At 34.9% G+C, this 24,018-nt stretch overlaps 1 protein-coding gene across 1 annotated transcript in view; it reads left to right on the top strand.

Annotated features, from left to right (window-relative positions):
• LOC125054414 (5'-3' exoribonuclease 2 homolog) overlaps positions 1-22,757 on the top strand; it is a 29,607-nt gene extending 6,850 nt beyond the window's left edge. Inside the window, exons 12-17 of the mRNA XM_047656295.1 lie at positions 322-411; positions 941-1,097; positions 1,399-1,594; positions 2,452-2,648; positions 5,572-5,682; positions 20,942-22,757. Coding sequence (XP_047512251.1) covers positions 322-411; positions 941-1,097; positions 1,399-1,594; positions 2,452-2,648; positions 5,572-5,682; positions 20,942-21,381 — 1,191 coding nt within the window. The 3' untranslated portion in view covers positions 21,382-22,757. The remainder of the gene's footprint in view (positions 1-321; positions 412-940; positions 1,098-1,398; positions 1,595-2,451; positions 2,649-5,571; positions 5,683-20,941) is intronic.
• Positions 22,758-24,018: the final 1,261 nt, after the last annotated feature.

Raw genomic sequence — 24,018 nt, forward strand, 5'->3', positions numbered from 1 at the left:
AAAACAAAACAGTTTGGTTTATTAATTAAAGTTAGCATTGAGAAATTTTGGTAACTTAATTAATTTTCTACATATATGTATGTAAGGAAAACATAATATATTTTCCTATACAAACTCATGTCTATATTTTTTATTTTATATAAACTCTTTTGTAATGTTGTCTTTGCCGTCTGATCGACGATGTTTAATTTATGTCACTTGACATAATATATAGAAACGCAGTTGCGCCTTATTTATTCCCAGTATAAGCGATTGATACTATTATATGTATTTAATTTTTTATATTTGTATATCTTGAAATAACTAAAGCGGTAATTTCAGTTCCGGCCCTTAGAGCAGCTAATGGGCGTGTTCCCGGCTGCCAGTTCACAGCACGTGCCTCAGCCGTGGGCAAAGCTCATGAGCGATCCGGTACGTATAAACTTTTTAGTAATTTAGAAATATTTATCATTACAAGAGCAGAAAGGTCTGTGATTATCTCTGAATACCATACCACAGTTTTACTTCGTAAATTCGCGAAGAGAAATTGTCTTTCATTTTGAACAATCTCAGTCAGGACTACTACCTAACAGCTATAGTATTTCTTTATATTTGCTCTGAACTGACATATTTCCTTTTCCTTCTAAAGAAGTTTTACTCTTATATTCTTCATTACTCTCCACTATCACGTGACTGTCGAGGTTATTCAACTTTTTGACACCACGTGCCTAGTGAGAAGATTGAAAAGTACTTTGAACTAGTGATAGAACAAAGTGTCTTCCCCTTAATAGAGACTGTAAATAGTGGTATTGAACACTTTCTTATGTTAAATACCTTTTTTAATAGTTTTAAATTTCTTATTAGTCTTAAGTTAGGTTAGATCGAAGTGTTCCATGTTGTATCAGTGAAGTGGAAATATTTTCTTTTTTTTAATTTGCGTCTTAAACTTGTTTTTTAACAGTCTTCACCAATAATAGACTTCTACCCGATCGACTTCAAGATAGACTTGAACGGAAAGAAGTTCGCGTGGCAAGGAGTCGCCTTGCTGCCCTTCGTGGACGAGGCGAGACTCTTCAAGGCTCTGGAGCCCTATTACGAGGATCTGTCGCAGGCTGAAAGTGAGTATAATATATTGTGAAATAATAGTATAAAATAATAATTTTAAAGGCCGGCAACCCACCCACTAAAAGTGGGTGTCTATGGGCTGCGTAGACTGCCCTTTTTGGTCGTACCGCAAGCTCGTTTGCCCCCCTATCATATAAAAAAAAATTGTATTTGTAAGCCCTCTGGCATTGAGAGTGTCCATGGGCGGCGGTATCGCTAAACATCAGATGCTGCCCGTTTGCCCTCTGTTCTATATATATATAAAAGAAAGCTTTTAGATGGAATTTGTAAAAAAAATCTTTTATTTCCTTACAGTTAAAAGAAACATTCGCGGTCACGACCGCCTATACGTATCAACGGGGAACCAAAGCTATGAGTTTTTGCTGGGTTTGTACCAGGCGGCTGGGGCGGAATTGAAAAAGCTTATAGAGAGCGATCAGCGCTATCCCTATAGAAGTGAGGGTGTGCGTGGAGATGTACTGCTGAGTGCTGATGATGTCATTATTGGCGGGTAAGAAATATATGGGCCACGGTGCTCGTAATGATTTTCTATAGAGACTGGCTATATTATGTACATATTTGTGAGATTAGAAATGGGAAGTTTTTAGTTTAGATTTCACCACCGCCAAGTAAGATTTTCAACATAGTTGTTTAAAAAAAAATACAATTTAGTGATATTGGTAAAAATATGTTAAAATATAGAATTTTTACAATACAGTATGTCTCAAATCAAGGAAAACGGACAAAAAGAAACGAATCGAAGGCCCGTTCTATAACATCAATGAATCATAAATCTGGTATCAGAAGCTACCAAACCATTCTTTCTGTAAAGTTTGACATTTGACAAAACCTTAAGAATTTTTATCTATTTTAAAAATTAAAATTTCGTAAAGAGAATTTATGAAATATTAGTATTTTATATTTTATGCAAAATAATTAATTGAAAACTCAAATGACGAATTGTAAATTAAAATTCCACGTGTTTTTACTACCGAAGAAATAAATTAAAAAAAAAAATATATTTTTATTTTTATAAATATTCGACACTTAATAATGACAATTAAATTCATTAAATTCCGAACATATCTTTATTTTTCCCTCCGTAAATCGGAAATCTAAAGTTTTAGATTTATTTAAATATGGACTTAAAAATTAGTTAATGCCAAAGAACTTCTGATATGTGTACTTTGTACGCACGCACTTTTTTTTAATACCTGTTTTATGTAGTATGCATGTAAGAACCATTACACATTCGTGAACTCGATATCATAACCTGCAGTTAAACTGATGTACGATAATATAATTCAAATTAAGCAATTTTTGGGCTATAATTTAAATTTAAATTTTAACAACAATGTGTCCATCCAGGCAACTATCGTCTCCCGTGGTGGGCCTTGCCCCTGTCCTGGATAACCGGGTGTTATGCGTCCGATATCAAGACCCAGATTACCCGGAAGAGTTCATCTTCCCTGCTCGCCGTCTCCGGGGTGCCACGGAACCCGCCAGGGTACTAAAACCAGGGGATCTGTCGCAGCAGGAGAATCGCAATTGGAGGCCGCAAATCGGTGAGCATTTCGATATTCATGTACAAAACAAACCAAGCTTTGTTTCCGATTCCTGTATGTTTCTGTATGACCACGAAGGTCAGGTTTTTCCTAGCTAAAGATGTTTTCTGCGCCTACCACACGTCCACTTTTGGGTCTAAGGCATACATTCAGATAACGCGCAATCATAAGTTTTATACCCCACGCCTTACCATGAACTCAGAACCAATCAGCAACGATAAACAAATTAAAGTATTGGGAGTTGAAATAGATCATAACTTACATTTAACGGCCATATAAAAAACGTTTGTAATAAGGCAATCAAAATTTACAAACAGCTATCTAAAGCAGCCAGAATTAACTGGGGACTAAATTCGGATATTATCGCAAGTATATATCACACTGTAATAGAACCTATTATTACTTATGCTGCTGCGGCCTGGGCACCATCTGTGAAAAAGCTTTATGTACGCAAAACACTGGGCAAGCTACAACGAGGCTTTGCCCAGAAAATATGTAGGTCCTACCGGACGGTTTCACTGAACGCCTTCATACTACTCTCAGGCACACTGCCTCTGGATTTAAGAGTACAAGAGGAAGCTACTATGTATGAAGCCAGAAGGGGTTAATCTCCGAGCGGATTAGAGGATCTTAAGATAGAACGAAGGTCATCATTTAAGGATCTACCACACCCTGCAAAACAAACAGGCCTACATTTTAACATCGTTGATAACCACGAACGGCTGGATAACGAAGAAATCCTAAAAATGTATACCGATGGTAGCAAGACTAACCTCGGAGTGGGCGCGGCTTGGTCTAAATGGGAAAATGGAAGCGAAACGGAAAATCTAAAAATCAAGCTATCACGACATTGTACTGTATACCAAGCTGAATTAATAGCCATCCGCAGTGCAGTCGATGATGTCATCAAAAAAAAAAAACATGCCGCAATTTATAGTGACTCACGCGCGTCCCTGGTAGCCGTCACGGGCGAACGCTCTCTAAATCCTCAGGTAGTTGAAATTCGTCATAAGCTAAGAACAAGCCGAGAAAAAGGCATCAACATAGACCTTCATTGGATTAAGGCCCACATCGGTATACCGGGAAATGAGAGAGCGGGACGCCTTAGCAAAGGAGACGGCGGAAACATTGGGGACAAAAGTGGATTACGTAAAGATACCGCTTTCTTACATCAGGAAAGAGGTTAGACAGAAAACGATATCGGAGTGGGACAAACGGTACAAAGATACCCATACCGCTAAAACAACAAAATTCTTTATAAGTAGTGTTATAGACGGGTACAAAATTATTAGATAAAAAAGACCTAGCCCACAAATGATGCAGATCTTAACAGGACATGGGGCGTTTGCTGAATACCTGCACAGTTTTGGCTTGAAGTCAGATCCGTCGTGTACGTGCGACTCACAAACGAGTCAGACAGTGATACATCTCATTGTAGAATGTCCTGTATTCGGAGCCTCCAGGTGCGATCTCGAGCAACAAATCAATACAAAGGTAACAACCGAGCATTTACCGGATATATTAAAAAACTACAGATCGCAACTGGAAGATTTCTGCAGTAAGGTAGTGAGATGTGTCACTCGCTGCAACAAGAGCGTAGCAGAGGTGAGACGGGCCCCCACTGGCCCATGAATATAAAATAGAAATATGTGTATTTTTATATATGGATATATATGTATATTAGGAAATCTCTTAATGTATGTATGTATGTATATGTTTCTACAAAATATATGTACAAAATAAGGTCCCGCACCACAAGAGTCGGGGATAGTGGGAAATTTATATTAAAAAAAAAAAAAATGTATGTGTATCAAATATGTAATGCAACAAAGTGTTAACTCAAACTTAAACTCAAAATATCTTTATTCAAGTGGGTAACCAAGTACACTTTTGAATTGTCAAGTTAAATTAATTGTAAATTTACATTTACTACCAGTTCGCAAGTCAAGGGCGTAGAGCGGGTAAGAAGAACTGGCAAGATACTTTCCGCCACTCTTTTTAATCGCCAAGTTACGAGTCATACAAATTATTTGAACGGGAGCAAATCAATCCCAAGGATTAGGATCATTTAAGTATTCGTCAAATTTATAAAAAGCTTAATTGATTAATTTACGTTTAACGAGGGCTTTGAATTTATTTAGTGATAATACTCTAATTTCGCTTGGGAGTTTGTTGTAAAAACGAATACAATTTCCATATATTAATATTTAAATAATCATTTGCAGAACAGCTATCACATTTGTATCATATCACTACATATTTCCTGTTCATTGTATTTTTACCGATTATCTTATGTAGGTGGGTACTCTATACTCTAATAAATAACTAAGAAAAATGTAGATTCAAAAGTGTTATGTAAAACCTTTCTTTTTGTTTTGCTTTGTCTTTGAATTTTATATGATACCTTATGAACTAACAACATAGTAGCTGTCTACAAATATTCATGATATAATAGATTTTATTTGAGCACTTCTATAAACAATTCTTAAAAAAAACTAGTGTTACATACAAACTGTTTCCACCGGGTTCTGTCCAGCGCTTTTCTTACAGTGTACAGTTTTGAGGACGATGATTCTTTCACTTGACCGGTCCATCTAGTTTGTGAACGACCTTCTGTGTTACCTACCAACCACGATCAGTTTCTTCAAGTTCTCATCGCCTCTGCGCATTGTATGGCTATTGTAGTCATAGACATAGGTAGATAGGAAAGTCCGTATGCGGAGTTGGGTCAGGATCGATGTATTGGTGCGCTTCGCAGTCCACGGTTTTTTTAACATTTGCCTCCAGCACCACATCTCAAAGACATCAATCATTTGCCTATCTGGAGCCTAAATAATCCACGTTGCTACTCCGTACAGGAAGAGACTAGATCTCGTATCAATCTGATATAGGTAATTTTTAATAGCAACGTTTCTTTACGCAGGTATGGTCCGGTCACACACAGTAGCCAATCTGGAGATGGCTGGACACAGGATGCTGGGACATCATCTGCCCAGAGATAGCACCTACTCCTCAGTACCTCCTCCACAGCATAGTGAGTATTCTTTTCGTAATAATAGCAAGACTGGCATTGGTAAAATTTTGGTTAGAGCCCTAATATTGGTATTTACGGTGTAAATACCATACACAACTATCTTTACAAGCAAGGAATGCGATAGGCTTAATATTACTCTATTAGGCAGATAGGATAGGCAGAGACCACAGATCTTCACTTGCTACAGTCGGGAAAAACCCGTTTTCGCTCCCACTGTCATGACACCATTATATGGATACTGTTTTATATAATCTTCTTTAAAACAAGTTCTGTAAAACTTAGGTATACAGGGTGGCCTATTAGTCAACTTCAAACCGAAGTCGAGCAGCTTATCGAAGAAAATTAATTAAAAAAATTGTACTGTAAAAATTATTTCACTTTGGAATTCGGACTAAATCCGCCATCTTTTTATGTAACTTGCAAAAAATGTGGTATTTTTTTTAAGTTGGATGTAATAATACAAAACAACATAGGTTGCCTTGCCATAATCCTATCATGATAATCAGTCTCAATATAGATTAGGCCGTGTTTGCTTAAAAATAACATATTATATTTATTTAATTTTGCGTTAATCAATTCAATACGTTTGTATTATTTTTTTACGTGCATCCAGCACGGGAGTCGTAAATCTTGATTTTTAGAATTTTGTTTGAAAAGATTCGGGAATTATTTATCTTAAAAAATTACGAATTTAAAACAAATAGTTCTTTCTAAAAGGCATGGGTCAAGCACAGAGTTCCTACTGTGACTTTTACTGACTGTCCGTTTATAATAAAAATAATACAACAGTAGAAGGTATTATTATACAAAATACATAATTTATATATATAGAAGATAAAATTGCTTTAAATAAATAAATCAGTGGCGCTACAACCTCTTTAGGTCTTGGCCTCAGATTTCTGAATCTGTTTCAGGATCATTTTTAAATCTAATAAGCAAGTAGGTGATCAACCTCCGGTACCTGACACACGCCGTCGACTTTTTGGGTCTAAGACATATCGGTTTCCTCACGATGTTTTACTTCACCGTTCGAGCGAATGTAAAAAGGAGCCACTAGGCCAACATTGCTCTCAACTTGACTTTTAGTTGAAGAAATTTGTAGACAAACATACGAAATTTAACACACGAGCTTGTAAATAGATAATCTTAGCATATCCTACCTACTGATAACCTCCTTTTTGGATGTCGGTTACAAAGAAATGAGTTTAATGAAAATGCATGTTTAAATCGATAAAAGTGTTCGGTGCATATTAGTAATGCATTAATCGCAAATAAATCGTGCGAGTCGCGTGTCCCAATTATGTCCTCCCTTCGCCGTGTGCACGGGATTACTTTTTCATAAACAGACCGAATTTTGATTGCTATACAAATATTTTTAAATCTAACCTTGTGTTTTCGCATTCGACAATCAAAGATTTGTAAATAAGCACAAAATTATTGTCGTATTTTCCTGTTACGGATGATGTGAATAAAGTTTTTATTACTCAGAAAAAATATATTAGGGTTATTATGGGTATATCTCTTGTAAGCTGTAGAAGTTCACGAGCTCGGTATTTTGACAGTACCAAGTTTATATATCCTAGAACTTATGACCGTATCCGAAAAGAATCTTGCCTGTACTGATGGATCCAACTCAACTGTTCTTATTATTATGACATTATGATAATTTATATGACATTTGCATGCCTATATGGCTGATTCAACGATCTTATTTGCACCAAATTACACATGAGCCTTGTCTGTGGTACTAGTTTGATTCTAGTAGGTACACAGTAACATCAAAGAGAGAAAGAGTTTGGTCAACTCGGCTGAGATTCTTTGGTTTGTTCTACTGAGAGAAAATCGCGTTGGTCACCTGTATCTTAAATGTCCTGTTACTATACTATAGAATATCTTGTCATCTTTAGTTACTTTATAAACGACACCAAAATTCTCATAACATTATTCATCAGACATGTTACATATGTCAAAATACATTTTGGTTAATTGCACAGAACATTAAAGATACTTTTAAGCAATCGTCATAACATAGATAATTAATAAGTCGTACCAGCCAGTACGTGCCAACTTTAACATAAGCAAAAAACAATTGCAACATAGAAATCCAAAGACAAGCGTGTCTATGGCGTTTAAAACAATGGCCCCTAATTAAAATGGCAGGCAGTTTCGAGTGGCGCGAACAAAGATCCGATCATAGACAATGCTTCGGCTTTAATTGGCGTTCTCTATTGTTGAATTGAGCACACCAGTTAGACTAACAAAAGACATAGGAAACTGGTGCGTTCTTAATAATTTAACGATGTTTAAGAGGCAATTTTATACAGCCATATTGTATGAGTGGTGAGCAAAGATGGAATTGTTTATATCGGCAGTGTTGCCACTTATTATCTAAAGGTTTGTTGTCTAAAGGTTATAATGAATTACACTTGTAAGACGCTGTTTTGAAAAATTATATAGTTCAATGTTACTATTTTCTTGTATTGTTTTTCGATAATAGTGCTGCGTAATATATATCGATCTCCTTATCTTAACTAAACGGTGGCATAGAGGTTAATGATAATTTGTTTTACTCATGAGAGGTACAATATTTATGAAAAAACAATTTGGCACCGATTTAAACATAGACATTTATTACTAACATAATCCCCACACATAAACACACAATAAACACATAAAATTCGAGATATTAAAAACAATAAAAAATGTACTAAATAAACGTCAGTCATTTGCTTATAAAGTTTCCTGAACCGCAGGCTCTTTAATTGTATTAATGTTATTTCTATAACATTAAAAAACCTTTTCTATCGTCATTTGTCGGACCTTCATTGGGTGTCTCCAGTAATTATAGGTATAACGTAATGGGTCGGCATACATAAAGGCATTTGACAATAAAAGGATTTTGCACAAGTTGACGCATCATTGACAAACGCACTAATGTCCGAGCGATTATTAAATGGCATTTGAAAGCTGCAAAGTAAATTTAAATTGGCCTGACATTGACGTGAAATAGCGCGCAAAGGTAAACAGGAAACGCGCGGGGCTCCATTGTGCGTTGCAGTGTCGCCAACTACGAAAATAATAATTATCGAGGGTTGCCAGCACAATGGGACTTTTTAAATAACGGGTCGATCGGCTCAAGTGCTTCCTATTATTCGTTTGAAGGGGATTACGCTACAGTGTCGAGATTTTTTTTATCGATTTTTTTACCTTTATCCAGGTGGCTATAGGTGTGTTAATGCGTATTTTATTTACTTTTTTCTAATCTGATCAAGATGGCTTTAACCGGAAGATGTTTTAAGTATTGGCCAAGAATTATATTTTTTTAGCGTTACTGTATTTTTGCTTACCTCTACTAATCTCTTTTATAGAAGAAGGTTAATTTATTTCATAAGAAAACCACAAGGGCCGCTATACAAATAATTGAATGGTTATAAAACTCTACTTGCATCAAAACTTAGCCTCATAAAAAATAAGAATTATTTTATAAAAAAATTACGAGCGTAAATAAAACTTCTGACGTTAGTTATTTAAAAAATAATACCTAATAATGAATACATTTTACAAATATTTTAGATTCATATCGTAAGTCTATATAGAACCAGACGTAAAGATTCCTAATATCCTAGGTATGTACATATATACTATATCACAGGCATAGATTATAAACAAGGCGTTTACATTTCCCGTCAACAGTTCGCAGACAATAATAAATGTACCAGCATGTACGAACCTCTCGAGTTGACTCCCAATTAATCTCCTTTTAGCCCTGACGGAGGCTCTATGCCCTGTACTTACGGTCGAAAGCCGCATAGTCCCATACCCCCACGGGGGCGGCACGTGCCCTAATTAATACCCCAAACTACGGGGCCTTAATTGAATACGCTTATTTGAATTTGGAATTTGACATATAAGTCATAGCTGTTAAAAATGATGGTTTGACTCTTGACTTTTAGTTTTAAAAACAATTTGGACGAATTTACATTGATTGTTTACGGTTTCCTCTACAGTTAAAATGGCATAGAAATCAATAAAAATTAAATACATAAATCAATGGCGCTATAACCTTTTTAGGTCTGGGCCTCAGTTTTATGTATCTGTTTCATGTCATCATTTGTCAATCTAATAGGCAAGTAGGTGATCAGCCTAATGTGCCTGAGACACGTCGTCGACTGATCGGGTCTAAGGCAAGCCGGTTTCCTCACGACTTTTTCCTTCACCGTTCGTGCTTAAGTGCGCACATAGAAAGTTCAAAGCCGGGGATCGAACCTATGACGTCAGGGATGAGAGTCGCACGCTGAAGACACTAGGCCATCATATAAATTAATAGTTGCCTTTAAATGAAAATTATTGCATTTTGTTGGTAAACAGTCAATAATTTCATTTATTACTCGCTCAAAACCGAAAAAGATGTGATTTTTTAAAAATCATTTTAACCAGAAGTAGGTACTGTTTAATGTGAGATTATAAATTAATTCAAATATCTAAAGGATTATGTGTGTATGCTACGTTGATGTCCATTTCTTTATGCATAATTTAAGGAAACCGGAACTGGCGTTATATATATAAATTATAAACTTATTTTAATCCCGCTTACTCTTCAAAAGGACTCCGATATATAGACATACGTATAGGTATGACATGAGCGTTCACTTTACAAGGACACATATATATAAAAAGGAAGAACCCGGCTTAAAATGTAATTTTTCTAGTTAGAAACGTGAATTTTAGTTTCAAATGTCAGACGTGCCCTCTGGCTTTGAGTGGGTGTCTATTGCTAGTTTCCGCACGTGGTTTCATCATGGTTATGTTATATAAACTAGAGGCTATGTATTCCTTTGTATGTCTTATAATACCTACACGTTTTTAGCTAGGGAGCTTGTGGTTCTATGGTTTAACTCTTGACTTTTAGTTTTAAAAACAATTTGGACGAATTAAACCGTAAACAATCATTGTAAGTTTACGGTTTTCTCCAAAGTTAAAATGGCATAGAAATAATTAAAAATTAAATAAATAAATCAGTGGCGCTAAAACCATTTTAGGTCTGGACATAAGATTTCTATATCTGTTTCATGATCATTTGTCAATCTAATAGGCAAGTAGGTGATCAGCCTCCTGTGCCTGAGACACGCCGTCGACACGACACGACGTCGACGTCGAAAGAACACCAAATTTAACCAATAACAATAATATATATATATATATATATATATATTATAGATAGGTGACTATGGTGCGTTTAGTAACTGAGACCAAAATTTCCTACAGCCAATGTAATCCAAGAATGTGTTAATGCAATTAACAATAACAAAGGCGAGATGACCTCACGTGTCTTTTTTAGAAATTTCAGCCCCTCCTTAGATTAGTTTTGTAATCTGATTATGAAAACAATTACACTTAAGTATGCTGTTGATGGCTAAATATGAAAATATTTCTTCGTAATAAAGAATGGCTGATGCGTTATAGAGAGTGAAGTAATGTTTGGGTTTTGTGTTTAATCAAACAAATTTAACTCATTTTACGTTATAGAGAGCTTTTCAATATAACGAACGTTATAAAGAGTCTACACTGTATATGGATTTGAAGTTTAAAGCTATACTCCAGTCAAATTACGAAATAAATAAACATGAGCGAACACAGTTTGGGGATTTTGAGGATCGATAGGGGGGTGTATTCTGAGCATAAATTCCAATTTGAGGGGTTGTACTGAGGTCAGCTCAAGGTCATTTCGATGGAAACGCGTTTAATTCGATATCTCGAGAATGGTTAGTGTTAGGCGAAAAATTGTTGAGACCTTTTCTTTTCGTAACTAAATTTACTAACTTTTTTATTTGAAACTTTTTTTTATAACATTAATATTTTTCAAGTTATTACTCCCGCAAGGCAGAAATTTTACTTTTTTTTCAATTTTTCCTTGTTTTCTCCCCAACCATTCAATTTTATTAAATTTTACCGATCATCGAAGTGTAGATCTTTTAATTATGAACAATTTTGTTCTTAAACTTTTTTCCGTAATGCCAATACCTTCGGAGTTATAGATTACTTTACCGAGCGAAATCCGCGCCACTGTCGCAATATAAAAAGGTCAATCGATTAAACTATTTAAAAATTAGGTATTTAATTTAGGTAAATTTGGGTAAGAAGTAAATTAACAATTAAAACTGTTTCACACATTTATTGATAGAAAAATAGGTTATAAAATTCGGAATATTAAGCACCCGAGGTCGATGGAAGTGATTCGTGAATATTCGTGGTCCTGACGGTATCGGGGCATACGTCCTAAATTATCCGGAGCTGGTTTCAATGACATCGCTATCGGCTAATAATTACTGATTAATTATCATTATTAATCATATATTATGATTAATAATTTACTGAGATCGATTGCGTGCAAATGCAAAACCAAATGCGGCAAAGCGTGCGGATGCAGAAAGGCCGGCCTCTTTTGCTCAGTGATTTGCACCAATTTCCAAGAGAACTATTGTTCGAATGTCGCGAACGTTATCGACGATGATGATCTTGACGCAAATGGGATGACGTATGCCCCGATACCGTCAGGACCACGAATATTCACGAATCACTTCCATCGACCTCGGGTGCTTAATATTCCGAATTTTATAACCTATTTTTCTATCAATAAATGTGTGAAACAGTTTTAATTGTTAATTTACTTCTTACCCAAATTTACCTAAATTAAATACCTAATTTTTAAATAGTTTAATCGATTGACCTTTTTATATTGCGACAGTGGCGCGGATTTCGCTCGGTAAAGTAATCTATAACTCCGAAGGTATTGGCATTACGGAAAAAAGTTTAAGAACAAAATTGTTCATAATTAAAAGATCTACACTTCGATGATCGGTAAAATTTAATAAAATTGAATGGTTGGGGAGAAAACAAGGAAAAATTGAAAAAAAAGTAAAATTTCTGCCTTGCGGGAGTAATAACTTGAAAAATATTAATGTTATAAAAAAAAGTTTCAAATAAAAAAGTTAGTAAATTTAGTTACGAAAAGAAAAGGTCTCAACAATTTTTCGCCTAAGACCTACAACGCACTAGCGGCTGGCCGCAATGCGGTGTGCCGCTGCGGCGGGCCGCACATCGATTATTATATGAAACCGCACGATAACAACGCACTGACTTGCGGTCAACCGTCAACCGCTCCGGTTGATTTGGAGCTGCGGCGAGCCGCACCGGTTGAATGATGCGGCGCGCCGCGAGCCCTCCACGCACTCGGCGCGGTTAGCCGTCCTACCTACGTCATCACATACATATAATTATTTGACAAATGTAAACAAAATATTGTAAAGCTATTTTAAAAGAGTAAAAAAAAAAAATATATGTTTATGTTTTTTGTATTTTGTTTGACGTTCAAAAGTGCCATTTTAGGTGGTCTAATTGAAATAAATGATTTGACTTTTTTTGACTTTTACACTACGCAGAGTGCGCGTCATGGATTTTGATACAGAAAAGTTCATTTTAGAAATCAAAGACCGCCCCGCAATATGGGATAGCAAATGCGCTGATCATCCAGACAGAAATAAAAGGTTAAAATGTTGGGAGGAAGTGATTAATATATATGCAAAGTAAGATGATACACCAGAAGAAAAGAAAGAACTTGGTAAGTTACGTTATTTATTTATCATTGTTACAAGGTTACAATCATCATACTTTTTATTCCTAATTTCCTGCGATTTTGCGGATCAATGTACATTATATTTACTTATATATATTTATTTTGCCATTCCAGTTTTCCTTCGTGTTCAAAATACTGAGCGAAAGAGTCACGAATTCTTTCAGCGGTATTATTACCTATTCGATTATATGTTCTTTGAGTTTCTGGCACATCAGGCGGCATGTAACATGTTAAAGTATCTTCATAGTTATAACCGTCTCTATCTCGAACGTAGTTATGCAAAATGCAACATGCTTTGATGATATCAGTAGCCAAGCTAATATCCACATTTAAAGGTCTATGGAATATACGCCACTTATTGCTCAGTATTCCAAACGAGCATTCGATATATCGCCGTGCTCTACATTGCCGATAATTAAATATTCTCTTAGTAGTATTTAAATTAGCATTTCTTGGTTTTGTATAAGGTCGCATTAAGTTCGTGGATAAGGGAAAGGCTTCATCGCCTACTAAAACATATGGTATTGGAATAGTATTTACTTGTGATATGGGTGTTGGTTCTGGTATCTCAAGTTCTCCTGCTATTATTTTTTTGTAAAAGTTAGAGTGTTGATAAACTGCTGAGTCTCCAAATTTGCCACAAGCGCCGACATCTATTGTTATGAATTTGTAATTGCTGTCGCTTATAGCCATCAGTATAATGGAAAAAAATTGCTTATAATTGTAGTACATGGATCCACTATGACACGGTTTTATTACCCGTATGTGTTTCCCATCTATAGCCCCAATGCAATTCGGAAAATTAGCTCTTGTTGAGAAACCCTTTGCAATATCTAGCCATCCTTGTTGAGACGGCTTCGATAAACAAGATTCTTTCAACAGCAACCATATTGCCGTACATACTTCACGAACAAATTCAGCTATTGTACTCGCACCAATTCGAAATGTGTAATGTAGTTCAGCGAATGTGCATCCGGTCGCCAAATATCTAAAAACATAATTATTTATTATTAATTTAAATGGTTATTGTTACAGGTAAAGTACTTATGAAAAAATGGCGGAATATTAAAGATCATTTTGTTAAAGCTTGTAAAAATTTAAAAAACATGAAAAGCGGTTCAGGTGCCAAACAAAAAAGCCCATATAATAAGTTATAATATTTTATTATTCCTTAAAGACTCTACTATGGTAAATGAGACAGAGTCTGACATTGTCAGCGATCTTTCCCAAAATCATGATGGCCCATATGAAACATCACAGAATATAGCTAATCAGAAAAGAAGGAAGAAAAGCAATAATGAAGACGTTATTGGACAACAACTGGTATCAGTATTGAACAAAAACTTGGAGTATAAAAAAGAAATGGAAAATGACGATGACAAGTTGTTTTTGTTATCCCTTTTAAATGAGTTCAAAAAAATTCCAGATTCGAATAAATTAGAAGCGAGATGTGAAATCATAAGAGCTATAAGAAATGCTCAACAACCATCATTTCATTATAGTTATCCCACTACGCAATTTGATCGAGGGTATCGAAACCATATGTATGAAAGTGAATATGCTGGAAGGGAATATCAAACGCTTGATAGTGACTACACTGGCCGAGGATATCAGAGTAGACTCAATAATAGAGAATCCACAACTACCGGTTACCAAAACCGTCAAAATCTACCAGGTACATCCACATACACAATGGATACAACTGGAGAGGCAACTCAGGATTCGGCTAACCAAGACGACTCTTCGTTAATGTCTGAATTGTTTAATTCAACGTAGTTTTTTTGTTAATGTTATTAAATGTTCCTTAATTAAATAAATGTGATTCAACTTAATAAACTGTTTTCTTACCTGATGGTTAGAATAAGCTTTTCTTCTGGGGATATAGACATCCGAAATCGTGTATCCTGGCCACGAATATTTAAATATAGTTTTGATAATAATTCTTCATACGATTTTACTGACATCCTAGTGTATCCAAAGAACTTATCTTCAAATTTCTTTAGGTTTGAAATAAAAATATTAAACTCTTTGCCGTCATGTCGTGTCTCCAATAGGGGATGTATCCAAAATGTATGTTTATTTTTTTGACGATATTTTCTACGATGATATAAATAAATAACTGCCGCAACTTCTTCAACGTCCATCATGCGCAATATTTCAAGAAGCACTGAAAGTGACTATTTATATTTCGTCACTTTCGAGTGACGATTGCGGCAGACCGCAATACGACCGCAATAGGGACGGTTAGCCGGAATACGGCAGGCCGCTACGGCGGACCGTATATACTGCGGCCCGCCGCAGCGGCACACCGCATTGCGGCCAGCCGCTAGTGCGTTGTAGGCCTAACACTAACCATTCTCGAGATATCGAATTAAACGCGTTTCCATCGAAATGACCTTGAGCTGACCTCAGTACAACCCCTCAAATTGGAATTTATGCTCAGAATACACCCCCCTATCGATCCTCAAAATCCAAAAACTGTGTTCGCTCATGTTTATTTAACCCGTTTTTAGCCATAATTTGACTGGACTACTATGTTTCATCAATCGGCGAGCAGGTGACTTATGAACGTTATAACAAGGCGTAGTAACGCCGCATCCCGCTGGCGTCTCGGCCCTTGAGCACGCGCGTCTCTAATTATAGCAAAACCTCCCTCCCTCGGCCGTCGAGTGCCGTGTCTCGTTTGAGGTTTTATTTTTCGCTAAGAAATCCGCCGAGAGGCCGAGAGGGCGCCGAATCCTTGATAGCCACTGATTGCTTTGTGTACTTCGACCTTGTACAGTTTCATGTTTCATGACAACTACGCGCTTTTGACAAGATATCTTGAAGAAAATTGGTTGGCTTCGTGGAAGAAGTAGCGCGATCTAGGAGTATAATCAAACGCGGATTTGATGATTCAAATAAGTTTTAAATACCCAAAATAAGTATATTAAGATTGATATGGATAATCCTATTGAGTTAACGTGTTCTAAGTAATAATAATAAAACGTTTATTTGCAAAGAAAGTGGTACATTCAGATTGATAAACAATAAAAAATAGGCATGCAAATGTCATAATTATCATTATGTCGTAATAATAATACTAAGTTGTCAAAACTTATGGTCTAAATAACCTTATATGTATTATAAATGTCAACAGAATTGTATTAAAATGTGTGTATATAATATAAATTTGAATGTATTCAAATTCACACACAGTTTGGAACACCTAAATTATATATATAAAAAGCAAAAACCTTTATGCGTGGTAAAGTGCAAATTTTTCAGTCATTTTCGCTCCTATCGCAATAAAAAAATGTCTGCGCTCATAATAGCCGGCTAATGGAGGCCGACACGACACATTCACGGAATGAAAGCCTCGCAAATAAGAGCAATGCGTTCGTGCCAAAATTATACGACCTCTTGCTAGGAGTGGGGAATGGGGCATAGTGCTAATGGGCTTGTAGCTTTAACTATGGCTCGACTTTGTTTATTTCTTGGCAAGCTTACAGAAACATAGCTATCTCAGTACGCATTCTAAAATAATACTAGATTATGATATGAAAAGTTGTAGAATAATTGAGTTTAGATCAGAATTCTTTAAATTTTTTAGTTAAGTCAGGAATACGTCAGATACTTAATACCAGTATATACCAGTTTATACCAGTCGTATAGTGTTTCCCGTGGCAATTTTAGCTTAAATATAGCTATGATATATGTTATAATATTAGTAATAGCCGTTTATTTCAAATGTATTTAAATGTTAAGGTCATTTAAATACATTTATATTTCTATCATCTCGTTCTAGAGATCTGTGTGCCCTTTTTTGGCAAAGGCCTCCTCCAAATCCCGCCATCCCTGTCTGCGCTGTGCCACTGGTCTATCTACCTTCTAAATTGTCTTCCTCTTTTGCGGTTATTTTACCTTGGGCACCAGTTTAATACTTTCTTGCTCCACTTTTGGTGATATATTGGTATTTGTAGATGAAATAAAAAACTAATTGTAGAAACGTGCCAAATGTGTTTATAAACCATTTGGCACAATTAAGCTTCACTATTATTTTGCTATGCCCGATAGTGCCATAACGTTTGGCAAGTGCTTTTTTTGGAAGTTAGATGATTTTGGCAGCGAATAATTAAGGATCCGTGGTCATTAGACGGCTGTATTTCACCAATTCATTATACCTACGTAAGCGTCAATTAAAAATTGTTCTTTAACCATTTTATTGCTATCTTTTCGAAGCTAAGGCAATTGATGAAAATACGTATCATAATAATAGACAGCTTTCTGTGTCAGTTTTATTATTTTCTGTATTTTGGTAATCATTGTTTTATTGGGAATCGAACCCTGCATTTAGCGTATTAAAGCAATCTCTCTGATGGCTACTACAAAAAATAATAACGTGATAGATTCAATTGTAGGCCTCACAATATTTAAGTGTTCGCAATAATTGTTTAAATTCTTACTAAATTACACCACATTATATATAATGCATTTTATAAAGTATATGATAAATCTATCGATTCTAAAATACAATTACGGTAAAAATAAACTGCACAAACAAAATTACACTTCCAATTTTAGTTTTCACTTGTAATTTTTTGCTTAACAATGCGCTTTTAACAACGCCATTTTTAAAATTGATCAGCTGCCGAATATAACGAGCTCTGGATAAGCAGTGTTTATTCTCTTTTATTCGGTAAGAATTCGAATGATAGCTGCCTGAACTCTTTATGTAATTTAATTAACAAATAAATCAACTAAAGTAAATTTCGATATTGTGTACGGCAATATAATGTTACGTGCACGGTTCGGATGGTGTCAAATGAAATACATTTTACAAGAGAACAATGTCAGCTAATGGCGACAACTCGTTACGCACTCAGCCCGTAATTATGAAGCCGCTCTAGGTGTGTACCCTGGGTTTTAATGAACGATTGTGTGTCTTGCGAGAAGAAGTGTTTGAATATGAAATGTAAATAAAAAAAATATAGAAATAATGTATCAAGGCGCACAAATATTTAATAAATTGCCTTCCAGTTTAAAAGAAATTAATTATATGTATTTACAAATTAAAAAAAAAAATCCACACACATATGTCTATAAAAATCGTAAAAGTTCAATAAAAATTAATAGCATAAATATGAAATTACAAAACAAAAAAATTTACTTCCACCGTTTATTTATATCTGAGAACGAGCGTCTAAGAAATTATTACTATTAATTAGTCACACCCTGTGTGTTGTAACATCGATGCGGCCTACCTGCACTTTTGTAAAAAAATTTTTACATATTCTTAGCAACTAACATTTTTTATTTTATATAGCTTATTTTTAAATAGTTTCAAAACGATGTACATTGCTAACCTCTAAAATTTCTCACTAAGTGAAAAATATATATAATATTTCTCACTAAATAATTCTTTGAGAAATGCGGCATGCGGCATTGACAATCTTTGTGGGAGGTTGGTGCATATAGTAGAACGATAGAAGTCTTGTGGTAACCACCAGACTTTCATCTCGGACAGAAAATATTAATACACTAAAGTAATAAAAATGACACAATGAAAGTGAGGTCGGTACCTATATCTGCAATACCTCTGGTAACTGATTCCTTGAACATTATAAAAAGCGTATATGATAGGCCTTTTATAGACATTTCTAGGACTCAGTTGCAGTAGCCATTACTAGGAGAAAGTGGATTGTAGAAACTGGACATCCGTCAGGCTGTAGTTACTCACGAGAATGTAAGTGCGTGCTCCTATTCAACCATGCCTCCTGCTGATAGAGGACAAATCTTTGTTTTTAATTTATTATTATTTATTACTTAGATATCATGTGGAACATGATGTAATGGTTGCAGCTCCATAAACGTTGTGTAAAACAAAAAACTTGGCTATTTTAAAGAACGGCGGAGAGTTTATTGCCAGTTCTTCTCTTCCGTTCTATGCCCTTGATTTGAAAACTGGCAGTAAATGTAAAATTAGAAGCATTTAATATATATATGTATTTCCTTTTTGACGTTCATAAGTGTACATTGTGTTACCTATATGAATAAATGATTTTTGATTTGTGACTTTTGGTACCTATATCTGCAATACCTCTGTTAACTGTTTCCATGATCAATATAAAAAGCAATTACTAGGGAAAAGTGGAATATAGGAAGTGGACATACGTCAGGTTGTAGTGAGTCATGTCGGCCATATTGATTTTTCTCTTCTATCGGAGCACGCACTCGTACACGAAAACACTGAACGTATACAAATAGCAATGAATTGTCAAATGTAAAAAAATCGTTTTAATACCTATGTAAGACAATATGTAAATCTTTTTTATACACAGTCGAAGTCAGGGGTAGAATAAAAATCTTTGAGGGAGTATTAATCACTCGACACTCGTGTATCGAGACGATTGTTCGTCGAATCCTTTTACCTTACCCTTAGGCGTCCTTGCTACATCAATACTAGATGTTACGTTTATTATTTCCTTCTAATAATTACGCAATGTATTTGAGCCGAAATTTTAATGTAAAATTATTTACATTCACAACACATTCAGGTTTTTTAACCTCAATTTTGTTTCAAAATGAGAGAGATAAAAACTATTTTTTCTCTATAAAATTTGACATTTCGAAGTAGCTTTTATGACTCCCAATAAGGTATTTCGAAATACGGAAATCAGTTGGCGCTAATCTTACATTAAGTAGGTATAATGAGTAATGAACTCAAAAGCAGTCGTAAAATAATAGATGATTAAGTAAACTGAATTATTTTATTTATATGAACGTATTTTTTTACGCTAAAATTACATCTGAAATCTTATTCAAATAAATTAGAATATTTTACGTTTAGTGTTCATAAAATCATTAATTTCAAAATTTAATTATTTTATGAACACTACTAACTAATCTTCAATAAAATCAGCAATAAAATTCAATAAAAAAAATCAATCAATCAGTTCAAGCAAAATAAGTATTATCATATAACTAAAATGTGGTTCGTCAAATATAGACCTCATCACCGTACCGTATAAAAAACTAAATAGAAATTAACATCACTTTAAAAACCATAATTGAAGTATACCTGGCTTCTCCAGAATCATTCATATAGAACTAGAACTGAACCGATTTTGATGACGAAGTGTGGCTGTTGGAATGTGATTAACGTGTAACAATTCCAAATTGCTGGTATACAAAAGAAGACAAAAAGTAAGATCTTCCAGCGTTATATCCTCGCACGAGGCAGCACAAAGCGAGCGATTAAACACTCTCCGGGCTTTCACACGCGGCTCGCGATTTGCAAGCGGTTTTAAGCCGTCGAGTAGTCAGTATTGTGCGACGAAGGCTCAATGGGAAATCTTTTGGCTAAATAGAACGAATCGGCTTTATATGCCTCTAAACACTCGCGGCTGTAGTTTTTTAAGGATGTAGTTAGCTTAGTTCAGCTCAGACTGATTAGGAATGGGCAGGATTTATGAGAAATTAAAATTGTTTTTGGTTTTGTCGTAAGTGAGGAATAAATATGGCCCTATTGAAGGCCCTTTACGTACACCATTTAATTTTTAGATAAGTGGTCTTGAAAATCGTGTATCGCAGAAGTGAATCTTGCTGGGACTTGATTCGTGATAAAAAAAATTATTATTGTTTCAGATCGCTCGCAATCGTTTGGACCACGGCGCGGCGGTTATGTACCACACCAGGAGTTTAACAACCAAGGATACGGCCGATCTGGTTACCAGTCTAATAGAGGTAACCAAGACAGGTCCGGCAACCAAGATAGGTTCGGCAATCAAGAGAGATTCGGTAATCAAGAAAGGTCCGGCAATCAAGGGAGGTTCGGCAATCAAGATAGGTCCGGTAATCAAGAGAGGTCCGGAAATCAAGAAAGATTTGGTCACCAAGACAGGTCCAATAGTCAAAATCGGTACGGCAATAACCAAGGCTACTCAAGTCACCAAAACCCGAGGTTTAATAACAGTAACCAGGGGTATTCCTCGACAAACCAGAATCAAAGAGGTGGAAACCAGAATCAGGGAGGTTGGAGACCTCACGGACCTAATCGGTATCAAGGAAATTCTAGTTGGCGTTGAGGTTTTGTAGAATAAATTAATTTTAAGATCTAGTTACTTTCTTGAACGTAAAATAGACAGTTTCCTCAAACACGACAAAAAGACTAGAAAATATGGACGGAAATTTTAAAATTAATAAAGCGAGAATTTAATACGCTTGAAATGCTCTAATATTGATTTTGAAAAGAATTACAAAGAGAGAAGAAAAAAAAACTTAAAAAAAAACTGATTGAAATTGTTATTGAAAAAAAAATTCGCTGAGTTATACTCCTAATCTTAAACCAAATGTTATTCCTACGTGTCGTAGATTTTCCTTTAAATAGAGTATTTGTCGTTATTTACAATGACTTGAGGCACATACGACTGTTTATTTTATATTTAGATATCTAATGATTCTTTGATGGAAATAAATTTCATACATTACGAATATCAAATTGACGTTTCATATAAATTGTTGACAGGAAAATTAAAAGTATTGTAATTTTGCTACGAATAACAAATTCTATATATTTCTGACTGACATAGTGACGTCTTGGATATCGTATTTATGTTTATGGTATAATATACAGCCATTAAGTAATTGTCGATTATATTTTTTTTTTTTTAAATATTCCTGTATTCAAACAATACCATTATTTTTATGTAGGTAAACTTCTTTCGTAATTGTTTACTATACGATATATTTCCAAAAGTATATCTAAAAAGTCTGTATTGACTTGACTTCAAAAGACACAATGAGAATTTTTAAATAGAAAATATTTGCATATATATCTACTATATATTTCCAAAAGTATATCTAAAAAGTCTGTATTGACTTGACTTCAAAAGACACATTTAGGAATTTTAAATAGATAATACAAATTTCCAAAAGTATATCTAAAAAGTCTGTCTTGACCTGACTTCAAAAGACACAATTATAATTTAAAAAATAGAAAATACTTTGCATACCTATATTATACAGGTTATATTAAGTACAGAGAAATAAAATATGATTTACTTTATATATTTTCTTTTATTTTTGATTCCTCAAGTGTACTTAAGAGAAATTTGGTAACATTGTCAGTGAATTAAATTTAAACAAATCTTACATGAAATAAAAATATGTTTATTCATTATGAATAGGTAAATTTGACAGTTCTTGGTCGTACTACGCTTTTGATTCGAGAAATGGCAGGAAATTGAAATTTAGAAGCATTCATTTTCTAGTCCAAAGTTACTTTGCCAAGAGCTCTTCAATAATAAACTTAACATATAATATATATATATTTATATGTAGGTAATTGTACTCTTATAAGATGTTCTTAAATGTAAAAGTAATAAAGTCAATTACTAAGTACTTATTTACTTGGATATTGTTTTGAGCCAATTCGATTTCAGAAATAAAGTTTTTTCATTTATGTGTCTGTTATTGTAATTCTTAACCAGAATTCTAGACTCAGTTATTGGATTTGATTCATTCTCAACTCTTATTTAGACGAACCAGCGAATATTAAAGTCAATTAAGCATGAATTATAACCGTTTAAAATGAAATCAGTAGCCATGATCGTTGCATAGTTGTACCTGGACAAAAACGTCGCCGTTAGGTTCATTCAGCTCTCAAGTGGCATCCAGCCAGCAGGGTCCCTAATTTCCTTTCATCTACACAATTTCGAGCCTTCGATTGTGGTAAAAAAAAAGAAATTATAAAACTATTGATCGCGAACAAACACCACTTGAGACGCGCTTTGTACGCCATATTGGAAATTTGACGGCAACATGTTGGTAATGTGAATTAAACATAGTTTTGAGGCTGATTAAATTCAATGTTTTTTTTATGCTTTGACAATTTGTTACTACATCGACACTTGGTCTCAAAGAAAATCATTGGAACGTGAAAACAAAATTTATTTCCTTGTCTTCTATTCTCACAGTAACTTCTATTCTAAAATCAGTGGCGTAACAATAGGGTGGCAGGGCTGACAAAATGCCACGGGCCCCCGACCCTAGAGGGCTCCTGCCTAAGAGATATTATGTTCTATGGATGAATGTGGAATCTCCAATAAGCATTGGGCTAGCGTGGGGACTACAGACCATTCACTCTCGCCTAGGAGAGGTGGCCTATGGCCATTAGTGGGACATATACAACGTGTAATAGGGCCTCATCAAAAGAATTGCCACGAAACGAGATTTGCCATGGGCCCAAGATGGTATAGTTACGCTACTGTCTAACACTAATACAATAGACACCTTATTAATATTAAAATTAAACTAGAAGCATAATATTATCATAAATAATGCAATTCTTGTGAATTCATCCAGTGTGCAACTAACTATATCAGTCACACAATATTCAGGATGCGCAAGACACGCGTAAATAGGTAAATTTGTACGCGCCGGCACCACCAGAAATTGCGACCGCTTACCACGCCGAGTGTGATTATTTGGCACACGCAGCCCCAGACTCTTCAATATTTTCGCGTTATATATTCTACCTCTAAGGACCTTAAAAAGTATAATGTGACAGTAAGGTCCCTCCTTACCTATAACTTGTTGTATCTTGTAGTAGGTGTACCTTCTCTAGAACTGTTAATTTTCAAAATAATGGTATTTTCATCAGATTCAAGGTAGAATCAATCTTAGTGTACCTATCATTTATGATATAAGGAGAGATTATTTTA

Source organism: Pieris napi, chromosome 12 (assembly GCF_905475465.1).
Source record: "Pieris napi chromosome 12, ilPieNapi1.2, whole genome shotgun sequence".
Taxonomy (NCBI): domain Eukaryota; kingdom Metazoa; phylum Arthropoda; class Insecta; order Lepidoptera; family Pieridae; genus Pieris; species Pieris napi.